The sequence below is a fragment of the Paramormyrops kingsleyae genome, chromosome 6 (genome assembly GCF_048594095.1).
Source record: "Paramormyrops kingsleyae isolate MSU_618 chromosome 6, PKINGS_0.4, whole genome shotgun sequence".
NCBI classification, from domain to species: Eukaryota; Metazoa; Chordata; class Actinopteri; order Osteoglossiformes; family Mormyridae; genus Paramormyrops; species Paramormyrops kingsleyae.
The window spans coordinates 23,937,172-23,949,718 of NC_132802.1; the positions used below are offsets into that span (position 1 = coordinate 23,937,172).

At 40.0% G+C, this 12,547-nt stretch overlaps 1 protein-coding gene across 2 annotated transcripts in view; it reads right to left on the minus strand.

The window, feature by feature from the left end:
• Positions 1-12,547, minus strand: part of LOC111840558 (metabotropic glutamate receptor 2-like) — a 33,838-nt gene that overhangs the window by 9,219 nt on the left and 12,072 nt on the right. For both annotated transcript variants that reach the window (XM_023805517.2, XM_023805519.2), the window contains exon 3: positions 1,793-2,630. In XM_023805517.2, the coding sequence (XP_023661285.2) occupies positions 1,793-2,630 (838 nt within the window). The remainder of the gene's footprint in view (positions 1-1,792; positions 2,631-12,547) is intronic.

Here is a 12,547-nt window from a genome sequence, read left to right on the forward strand (position 1 = left end):
TTTCTCAATTTCTGGGTAAGCTTCTGTGAACAATATACATTTCATGTAAACTCCAACCTGGCTCTTCTCTGTTTCTCATTAATGATGGACTTCTTGCTTGCTGTAAGAGACTTTAGTCCTGCTTCTGGGAGACTGGTATGGACTGTCCTAGCAGTGCACTTTCCACCACTTAATGTTTCCCATTTTTTTTGAAGGTCACTTGATGTCATCCTCCAATTCATGAGGCAACGTTGGATAAGCTGACGGCCATCTCTGGCATTAGAAAGTCATTTCTGCCCTCCTTCTGGCTGGTTTTTGGTTGTTCCCAGTGTCTCCTGCTTCACCTTGTTCTTGTGTCCTGCTGTCTTAGAAATTTTGAGCCTGGAAGCAACCTACCATGTAGTGTTCTGCCAGCAGAACCAGGATTAAATCATGATTTAAAAATGCAGATTAAAAAATATAATATAGAGTGGTCTCTTAATTTTTACCAGAGCTGTATGCTTATACTTTATTTATTTAGCACACACTTTCATCCAAAGCCACAAACATTTTGAGAAAGCAGGGTTCTCTGGAGCTTCTGGGTTAAGGGATTTGCTCAAAGGCCCAATGATGACATCACTCTGCTGACTCTTGAACTTATGACCTTCTGGCACAGAATCCGACTGAGGCACATACCACCCTCTATATGACAAACATGTTATTTTCTCATGAATTGGAATGCCAAAGCTATTGCTCTTTCATTAAAGATTAAAGCTTTTCCTTTTCATATGATCTGCTCGTAAGTAATTGCTGTAATTTTGTGTAATACATCATACAGAAGAAATCACGGAATTTAAGTATATCTGCATAAATCTGCTTAGCATAAAAACAGGCACTAAGGCAAAACTTGCAGGCTTTTTTCCCCAAGAAAGCTAGTTTTTTGTCAGATGTAGAAATCTGCTCTTGAGAATACATACTGAATACATACTCAGCATAGCCTGTAGCATGTAAGACAAAGTGTGACTGGATTCATTACTGAGCTCTTAGCTGATAATGATTGCTTTATCCTTACAAATTAAATCATCACAACATCTTTTTGAGACCAAACAAAACACCTACATTGGAAATCCAATCTTACACTCATTGCATGCATTTGCCTGTTGTTAATTGGCCTACTTTGCTGACAGGAATAATTAAACATTCATTATGTTCTGAAACTAATATAAAGTTGTACTCCAGCAGTTATGTTACAAAGGGAAACATGTGTAATAGACAAATGTAAATGTGCAATGATTTTTCCTGATTTTTTCGTGATAGTGTTACAACATATAATTGAGAGGCTGTAATTTTGCCCTTGTTAGATGTTTTTAAATGACATAAGACTCCTACATTAGAAGGATCTATGTACCACAAATTATGATATAATTCTTCATATTTATGACTCCTATCCTGTAACAGGATGTTATAGGATAGGTGTGGTGCCTCAGTGGTAGCCTCAAACTGCAAACAGTGGTAGCCTCAAACTGCCAGCTTTATAGCTTTGATTCTTGCCCCCATGTGTGTGACGTTTGCATGGTCTCCCTATGTTTGCGAGGGTTTCCAGCAAAGCAGGCGGTTTCTTAAGTTTATCTCTCCAAGACTTACAGATGTAGGTGAAGCTGTGAGCCCTGCAATCAACTAACATCTTTCCTCATGCCACAATCTTCTTAGGTTAGGCTCCAAGTTGACCAAAACCCTAATCTGTATAGGCGTTTATTAAACACGTATGTAAATTCTGTATTACATCTGGATGTTAGATATGTTTCTGAAAGGTTCTGTTTTGTGGCAAACTCACCATCAAATTTTGTTTTCAAGATGAAATCCCGATAGAACCTCTTGCCGGTGCCTGGTTTCATAGCATCGCAAACCTTGGTGGAGTTGGGGCACACGGCCTGTCTCATGTTGTGCAGGGCGTGCGCCATGGCATAGACAGCGTTCAGCACGAACATGATCTTGGACTCTTCCTCGAATTTCCCGTCGCGCAGGGAATGCTGACTGCAGCTGAACTCCTGCAGGCTGCACTGGAAGCGGTGTTCCCAGAACTCGCGGAACCATGGGTTGCGCGTGTTGTTGTATGGATGCAACTTGGTGAAGTAGTCAGAGAACTCCCGCACGGGGTAGGAGGCCAGCTCAATGGTGAAAGCCCCGTCAGCTACCAGCTCGCTGCCGCGCACTACGCTCTCCTGCGCACCCCACCCGTCGCTGGCCACCCAGATGAAGGTAACGTTCATGCGTGCAGCTGCCACCAGAAGCTCACGTGCATCCTCGCTTCGTGTGAACAGAATCACTACTTTGGCGTTGGACTTCTGCTGCAGTGAACGTATGACTGCGTCGTAGCTCCAGCGACTCATGGAACGGCTGACCTTCGCGGAAGTGGCGATGCAGATCTGGCGCGCTCGGGCTTCCTGCTGGAAAGCGTCGATACCCGTCTCACCGTAATCACCCTCCGAGGCCACAGTAGACACGTAGGTCCAGTTGAAGTAGCGGAGGATCTCTGCCATGGCTTTGGCCTGGTAGAAGTCCGGGGGCACGGTGCGAGCAAAGTAGTCATAACGTGTCTTGTCACTGAGCTTAGCGCTGGTGGAGGCGTAGCTTATCTGGGGAATCTGAAAGAGTCTGAGCAGGTTGGCCACCTGAAAGCAAGACAAGAGGCCAGAATATGGTGATAGGTGGTGGTTCACAGCAGACTTCACAAAATGAATGCCATCAGTAACATCTTCACCGTGAATAAAGCCAATTTAATGGCCCCTAAAATATAAATACTAAAAACAAAAGCAAGGATAAAGTGTCATTTGTTGTCCATAAGCTATTTAACCAAGGCTTTGCACATTAAACCTGTTGACGCCGATCAAAATAACCAGCCTTACAACACTTTCAAATGTCTAGTAGCTGTTTCGGACGGCGAAAACCAAACCACTGTCAAATGCAGCCTGAAACACAATTCCACATGTATAGTATGTTCCATGTGGAATTTCAGATTCCATTTTCTTCTTTTACTAGCTGTGTGTTTTCTAAATTCTGTAAATTTTGAGCGAATGTATTACAGTTGGATTGGTGGTCTCATGGAGCACATATGCAAATGTCCACCACCATCAGATAAGAATGATGAGAACATCAGACCCCTTTTATAAGGTGGGAACTGAAACACCAATAGCAGACCTCTTTCAGGGAGAACACCTCATTGGCTTTGACCCACTGACCACACTGTCCCTGAGATGGAAACCAGGGCTCTCACTAACTCCTTTGGACCCAACAAAGGAACAGTTCTTCAACTTGCCAGGCCGTGTGACCTGAATAAAGCTAGTGAAAAAGGCAATCTAAATTTGGATTTAAAATCATAATATGCTCACGTCATCTTCATGCAGCTAAACAAATTTGTTCAATGACTAATAATTGTTCCAAAACAATTTACCTAAGTCAGTTTGCTGTTAGAAAAATCAACTTATTTACTGTAATTTCTGGACTGAATGCTATTTTTCTTATTCTGAAAGAGATTTAGACAACATACCGTCTACAGGTAAAAGCTTATGGACACTGTTTCACTGTATATTTTTGGCTGCATATTTTTTGCTAATGAGTTCCCCCGTGGAAAGGAGGATAGGCCTCACAGCATACCCGATTCTGATAATACTAGCCAATGACATCAATGGATGGAAAGGCACAAATTTGCATTCTCCTCCAAGTCAGAAGGGGGATAATAGGATGACGAGGTAGAAGACATCCACCACAAGGTTGCATTCTTGGACGTGAGCAAAGTTTAGACACTGTACAGTAGAAACTTTACTCATAAGCTGATACCTCTGGACTGAATGCTCACCTACATGCAATGTAAATATCACCAACCAACCTCTTTTTTTCCAGAAACCTTGGCATTAAGGTATGTAGTTAGGTTATTTATGCCAATTTTTTTACCAGTGTGTAAACAATCTGTAACTGATATTATATCTTGGCACTGTGGAATTATTGAATGTGATTGGTCAGAAAGGTGTTAATTAATCTATAACTACACATGTAGTACCAGTTAGGCAAGTCACAGTAGTAAATCAATGTGCGATATATAATGAATTAACATTGCAGAACTAGAGAACAATTTAAAATTAATGGAATCAATAAATACAAAGACATAGAAAAAGACATATTTTATAAATAACACAGCTGGGTACCAAGCTAAATGCATTTTTTTAAATGTCTGTATATATTCTTACATTTCTTTGCCTCTGCAGTTGTGCATTAAGAAACATATAATTCATGGTTTTGAGTGCATTAACTCACATTTGGCTAACACATTTATGCCTAAGATTTACTACTGTGACTTAGCAATAAATTCACGACAGTGGCTTGGGTCGTATCTAACCAAAATGTTTATTCGTTGGGCAAGAAGTTCGTAAACGTGAAAATAATATCTTTAGGTCCAAATGTGTAAGCTGAATGTGTACAAGCTGTGGCACTCCAAGCCATGTACGTTGGGTGGTTCTTCACATCCTCATGTGTAAACCCTTACTTAGCTGAGTGCACCCGCAACCGTTCTCACACAGTTAAGCCGAAATTCTTTAGCTTGTGCTCCAAGGTCTTAAAAAGAAGCGTCATCTAAACATTCAGGTTCACCTTAAGTGACACGTGACCAAAGCCCAGAACAGTCATTGTGAAACAATATAAATTATTCATTTTTAACATTTCTTAATATATGCCACAAAATGCACTCATTGCTAATTCATTTATCTCTTTGGGGAAAATAAAAACAAAAACAAGACATATAATGTATGTACAGAGCATTTCCTCTTTAACTGAATACAGGGACAGCAGGAGGTTGTGGATAAAATCAATATGACAGACAGTCTTGGCAATAAGGGCATTTACACTGTCTGGAGAGTTTCTCGCTTAAGGGGCTTTACGTGCCCTGAAGGTAGCTACTGTACGGCCCCATTATTCCCTTGGACGCAATTTATTTCTTGGTCTTTAACTTGGCCACTCAGTTACATTTTAAACATATATCCAGTGTTTTTAGGCTTCATGTCACACTGTGCTACATTGTTTTTAAGTGGTTTTATCATTAAAATGGGGTGATGCTGAAATTGTGATGCTACAAGGGTCTACACTGAGAATCCTGCCTAAACACTACGAAAGGAAACCGCACTGAAAATCAAGATTTTGAAATGGAAATAAGAGTTTCTGTAAGAATAGGATGTAAGAATACGGTTAATTACATCTGTTGTTTTGCACCCACATCTTCCACTTACCCAATTAACTTACTTCCTTCCTTACCGTTCAAATTAGTGAAGAATAGCTGGGAATGGGAAAGCAAGGTTTCCTAAGCACTCCTGTCACCTCTACAGTGAAAAACATTGCTGCCACAGCACATCACCATGGAAACTGGTGAAACATAGCAGTGGGGGGGCCATAAAAAAGTCTCAGAAGTAAAAAGACTAAAGGACTTTTTGTTCTTGTTAGCACCCACTTCAAAATCAGCTGTTCTGACCAGTTGAGAATTGATCTTAAACTGAATAATCAACTACACTGTGAAGTAAACATGCATTGAGTTCTGAGAAAAATCAAATCAAAGTTGTATATGTTACACAAACAATTTTACTCAGCATGATGTATAGTGAAATGCTTAGCTGCCTGACTCCAAGACTGCGGTAAAAGTAAACAAATATATGAAGACACATCACATAAAACAATAATCATAAATAACTGTAAATAGTCTCTTAAACAGTCGTAATTAGTCATATCTGTACATTACCGCAAACCTGCAAAATTGCTATGAAATATTAATTGATAGACATTACTGTCATTCTTATGAAGTGTTAGTATGAGTCCCTCATTCATTAATCATTCATTAACCATTCATTAATCATTCATTGGTTTTGCTTGTAATAGTTAAGGTTAAAAGTATACTTAAGATAGGCCTTACTTATAGCTATGTAACACTATGTAATAGCACATGAAAGGAAAGAAAGATAAAATTTATCATAATAATAATTCCTCTGCAATCAAAGTAAAAGAAATCCATCCATCCATCCATCCATCCATCTACCTCCCCACTGCTTATCCATCTCCATCTGTGGAGGTCTGAGGCCACGGTGCTATCGACAGAGTTACAATATCAAGTTTAGTCAATATTAAGTTTAGTCGCTGGTGATTGTCATAATCATTCATTACTATACTCTCTCTTCACTGTCATTTCTCACAGATGTCACTGGCAGGTTTGTGTGATTCTTATAGTCACATAATTCTGTCTTTAATTATAATCACATATATTGTACTGTATACTCATTGTCAACACTGTTGATTGTTAACTTTTGTGACAAACATTCGTATTTTCTAACTTTTTCTAGCCATTGGTTTTAAAAGCCAGGTCTTCCTGGCACAAAAATATGATAACATTTATAACCATCTTTGAATCTGGTTTTGCTTATTATTGTGGTTCGCATTGGCATTTAATAAATCAGGTACAAATGATTTTCTAAATCATCAGACAGACTGGCATATTCCAGGAAATTGGTCTTGCAGATAAAAGGGTGTTTATTTCTTATGTGTTGATGTCTGGACATCTGTGAGGCATATCACACTGCAAGGATGCCCATTCCTGGGTTTGGCAAGCTCGGTACATAGAATTGCTCTCACTCTCTTTAACTCTTTCATTGTCGCCGCCTAGTGGTTCGGACGCATACGTCCAAATTTTCAATAACAAAAAAAAATGACGTTCAATAAAAGAAACAAATGTATCAAATCAACCAAAAACGGCTTGTTACACTACAAAAAACCTTTCAGATAATATCTGTAGAAAGTTGCGCAATTTTTGTGCCATGGTTTTTTTGTAACAAGTAAAAATAAAATGACTGTGTCTGTGACTTTTATATCTGAAGTTATAAGGTAATTATTCCAAAGAGGGAAGAAATGCCCCCCCATGCAAGGGGCCCCTGGTGCCCTCCATAGAGTTAACACATTAATACTCTTGGAACAGACATACAATTTATTCAGTTATTTTATTATATAGGCTACTATTGAATAAGACTGTGTGCTCCTATGTAATGACAATTATTGTAATCTACAATACCACACATACCTTGAATTTAGAATTTGGCTGTAGCTCTTGGGAGAAGCAATGTCAGCAGTTATGTTCTGCGTGCTCAAGTCACGCAACAAGCCAAAACAAGGACACTGGGATATCTGATGTATTTCAGAGGTATATCTGTGTGCAGGCAGTGTGTGCTTTGTATTCAGAGCAAAATTCATATTTTATTTTCCTCAAAGCCTAATAATTTTAGAAACATATTACATGTGGCCATGATGCAATAGGGGCCATCAACAGCCCATCTTATTGAGAGGGACAATGTAACTGACTCAGACATTTGGCCAGGTGGAGTGTCAGAGAGTCTGCTTGGTACAGGGACTTAGAGACTTAATGGACATTGATCGTTTGTCTGAAAATATCTGTCTCTGCTGTTGAAGCTCCCTGCACAATATGGATCCTAACAGAAATAAGACAGACTAAGTCAGACGTGCCCACAGAGTGGCTGGTACTAAGCTTTGCATGATTTCTCTGACATGAAAAGTCCATCTATTTATCCCAGTGGGTTAGTGCTGCAGTATCACTGCCACTTTCAGAGTGGATAACAGGCCAGTGGGGGGCCGTTATTGCTGACACACGGGCAAATCACACCATATACCTTCATTCTACACACATCCAACACCTGCACACATCTGCACAAAGCATACACGTTATGGATGACACATCCCATGAATATGAAAGCGAGAAACACATGGTGGTATTGTTTTCACAAGCAATTGCACGATGTTTAAAGATTCCGGAATTGCTGTTTTATCCCAGAGAAAAGGCATTTAACTTGGAATCTTCACTTTCTGAAAAAGCAGTACAGCCCAGGTACAGACTAAGGTACCCCCAATGGCACATAAATGTTCCGCAGAGTCCATTTCTGTACTTCAAATTAGACCAAATGGTACATTTACCTAGAGCTAGGGTACAACTGGCAGATCCTTGAGGGTACAGCTCCAGTGACAAGTAGTGTCCTCAAAGGTACAAAGTAATACTTTTTTATCTACAGTGTTCCGTTAAAATAGAAAACTGTATAAATGAACAAAAAAAAAAACATATGATTAAAATGCAGAATAACTAAATCCAAACAAACAAATAAACAAGTGAACAATAAATAGATAGATGTGCTCTGCGATGGACTGACATCAGGTTTACTCCTGCTTTGTGCCCTTTGCTGCCTGTAATGGGCTCCTGGAAGATGAGTGGATGAATGACGGGGGCAATGCACTAACTACAGCGTATGTCACTGTTTGTATGCCAGCACATGTAACTGTTATTGACATGTTAATAAATTAGTGAGAATGAATATCAGTTGAAATAGAGGAAATTAAACACCAGAGAATATGTACTTTAAACAAGAAAAACATTTTTATAGTAAGCGTGAAAGCATATGCTTAAAGGCAAAAGACAAAATTAGTCAAAAATAAATTGTGAGATGAGAATATATTCATCTTTGAAGAGGACATTTTGTAAACACTACCATTATATTGAATTATTTCTATATTGACTGATCATGCCTGTATAATGCATTTTTCTGAGGTCCACTATAAAAAAGTAATCCATATCTAAATGTAGAAACTGGAATAACAGAGCCTCTGGAAAAACTGAAAGGTAAGTATGACTTTTTGCAAAGCAGATAGCGAGGGGGGATTTTTTTAAACACAATTTACAAGCCTACCAGAACTCTTATCACCACCTACTTTCACCATCTGTTAGAAAAACACCAGAGGCTTTGTAGGTGCTACCGTTTGCGGGAAGACGAGAAGCCTAGTCTGACTCAATTCATCAAAACGCAGAAGGTAACAAAAGCCTTTGAGCATGCAGTAAAAATGCAAATGAACACAAGAATCAAAAGAAACTGATACAGATTCCGATTGGGCAAAGGAAGCAGGCCATGAAGATTGTGTTATATTGAAATTATAGAGTGAAATGCCAGAACAGGTTATTGAGCTACTCAAAGAAATTCTGTCTTAGAAGTTTCTTGAGGCAGAGTACTGTCAATGCAATTTCCTAATATCCTCCTAATAGAATATTATTATCCAGAAAAGAACATAAAACGAGTGGGTCTGATTTGCCAGTGAGGCCCCATCCATCATTACTACAAATACATATCATGACCCCCACCCCTAATTCAACCCCAGATGGCTTTATGCCCCTCAAGTGTCAGTATGAAAAGATATTTCTTAAATGGGAAGAACACCATGTGTTTCTCGCTTTCATATTCATGGGATGTGAATGAATAATTTCAGCCAACTGTCTCTTATGAACAGCTCTCTCAACTGCGAAGACGCCAGAGCGCTGCTGTCATTCCTTCACAGTGCAAGGGGGATTTCAATGAGGAGCCCCCTGCCCCTGGCAAGCTTCTTGACACCCGGTCGCACCCCACAGATGGGAAAGCTGGCACTCTCGAGGTATTGGTTGCGTCACCGGTGCTGGGCCAGTCCTCTGACGCATCATGCTCCAAACATAGATCAACAGTGGCTCTCTTGCAACATGACCTGTGGTTCCTTCACTAAGGAGACAATCATTGAGATGAATCCTGGGAACAGTTGATGCAGACACATCTGCTGAGCTCTCAGTCCCATTACAATCAGCGCTAAACAATAAGTGGCACAGTAATGTTCGGCATCTTCAACTAAAGTTCCTCTGTTGCTCTGACAAGAATTGTTGGTCTGATTATTCACCCTGTTGGGCACAGCTTCTCCATTCTCAAAGAATGTGCCCAGCTAAATATTCATCTTCAAATAACATTTTCGCTCAGACATAGGTCTTGTCTCAACCGCAATCAACTGGAGAAGAATAAGCACTGATCATCTTGATATGTTTGCATGCTTGAGAATGTGCCCCGCAGATTTCAGAGCTAGTGTTCAGTTTCTACAGATGTACTTCTGCATTACGGAAGCAATGGAATTTTCAGCAAAGATTTATTCTGTTAAATAAATGTCTACAGTCTTTTCAAAGCAAGATTGGAAGGAATAATATTTATTATTGGTGATGGTCTTCTGCCAAGCATAAATTTTCATGTCCAACTCAAATCCTAGCAGGTTGCGTATCCAGATTCTAATCCATCCTCCTCATATAATTACCTCGAACATTTGACATGAAAAATAAAAATTGCCAGTGTTGCCATTTGTTGATTACATTTTGGTGTTTGTACAGAGCACAAACTGCACCCTGTATTTAGTTAAAAGTAAAGACTGTAGATGCACATCATTAATTGAGGAAGCCGGGAGCAAAAAATACACAAATACACAATCTGTCAAAAATCTTAAAGAAAAGAAGGAGATGGAGAAAGGGCAAGAGGGGCCAGTGACACTTTGAGGTCATCTGAAATAGATTTTTGAGGTCATCTGGGATAGATTCTCATTAACTATGTATGCAGGAGACCATTTTGTTGTTAAAGTCTGATGTTCTGAGGGATGAGATGAAGGCTGCTATGCTGGTCCCACTGACAGGCAGCTATGGTGAGCAGCTGGGTATTTCCTGGCTTAAGATGTTCCACATGGCTATACATAAGAACAGCAGGAGACACTGAAAGTATGTCAAGATGCATCAAAATGGTGATAAAGAATCAGGGTTATTCCACCAAATACTGATTGATGATACATTATTATTGTACTATATAATAATGGATAAACCTGATTATCTATATATAAATTTTATATATTTTTTTTAACCAGTTTTCATTTTCAGCAAATATATGTTCTGAATGACATCATTCTGGTAGAGATTTGGAATCAAATGTGGTAAATAGTTTGAAAAAGAAAATCAGAATGTGTATTTTACATTTCACACCCAGTTAAGCTTACAATTTTGTTGCAGTCCCTTAATTTTTCCTAGAGCTGTATATTCTTCAGCTTTGCAAAGCTGATTTTTAATGTTATTTCCCCTGATGATACAGCAGGGACAATATAAAGAAACAGTTACTTTTAGGAACTGAGTTTATATCCAAGGGCATAACTTTGGCTGGAACATTGGGGGGGTCGAGGTCTCCACCCATTACAGGGGAAACATGATTATTGGAGGGGTTATATTGGCTGGATCTGATTATTGGGGGGGGGGGGGGTCATGACCCCCCTAACCCCCCTGGAAATTACGCCCATGTTTATATCTCACTGTTTTCACACGACTAGAGCAGACACACCTGGAGAGGCTGCACTTAATAAATGCTGCCAACAAAAATACAAGATAGCTTGGTGAGAAAAGAACAACTAAGTATTTAAAAAGGAAGAATAATTGCTAGGGTCTATTTCCATCAGATTGTTCTGAAACACTTGTCTGGTTTCAAACAGAACAGCAGCAGCCCATTTCAGCCTGTCAGCTTCTTTTGTTCTCAGACTTTAACATTCCCTGAATCTGGAGGGAACAAAATGTAAAAGCACGGTCACCCTCATACTCACATCCATCCATCTTCCAGCCGCTTATCCAGTATAGGGTCACGGGGCCTGGAGCCCATCCCAGGCAGCAGAGGTCCAAGGCAGCAGTGCACTCTGGACAGTGCATTGCAGGACACACGTTCACAAATGATGCACAATTTAGTGATGCCAGTTCACCTAATGGCATGTCTGTGAAAAATGGGAGAAAACCTGGATACCCTGTGGAACACCCATACAATAAGGCTAAAGTTGCCAAAAACCCAGGAAAAAAGTCCAACCCCAGAGGAGCGAGTGTTACCATGTGCCACTATGACCCAATGCATGAAATTGCACACCCTGTTACGATATTCCTCTACTTATATAGTAGTCCTCACTTAATTTAGGTAGTTTGAAGATGGATCACTGGGAAGACAGCACAATTATGTTACTGTAGATCCATTCATTTTTCAACCCTTTATCCACGACAGCCTATCCCAGGCATACACACCCCAGAAGGGACGACAGCGTATGCATTCACACACTACGGGCAATTAAGACACAACAATTCCTAACATCAGGAGGAAACCAGAGTATCTGGAGGAAAGCCACCTGATCAGACCCACACAAGCACAGCAAAGGCAGCGCTTGAACCCCCAGTCTTGCTGGTGCGAGGTGTCAGTGCCACCCGTCATGCTGCTGTTAATGCAAGTACCAATAATTAGACAGGTATTGCTTAACATACAGGTATCTCTCATATTCTGTAGTGGAGCCTTGTTACGGTGTTCCAAGTCAGCGCTACTTCACCAGTGTCTTACTGCCTGCGTTATATAATATGGTTGCTACAAAATTTTAAGAAGTGATCACCAATATCAGTTTCACTACAGATTTATCGAGTTATCCCAGGAGCTATGGATACAAGTCAGTGAATAACCTTGGTCAGGGCACTAACCCATTGCATGGCACACACCATTCACACACACACATTCACACCAAAGGACAATGTGGCAACCACTTCCAATAACAATTAACAAAAACAATTATAACAACAAACGCAAATTCACCTCAAGGTCATGGCGATATAATGCTCAGAGAAATTGCAAGAACCAAGAGCTACACACAGGGATCAACAGGCCTCAGT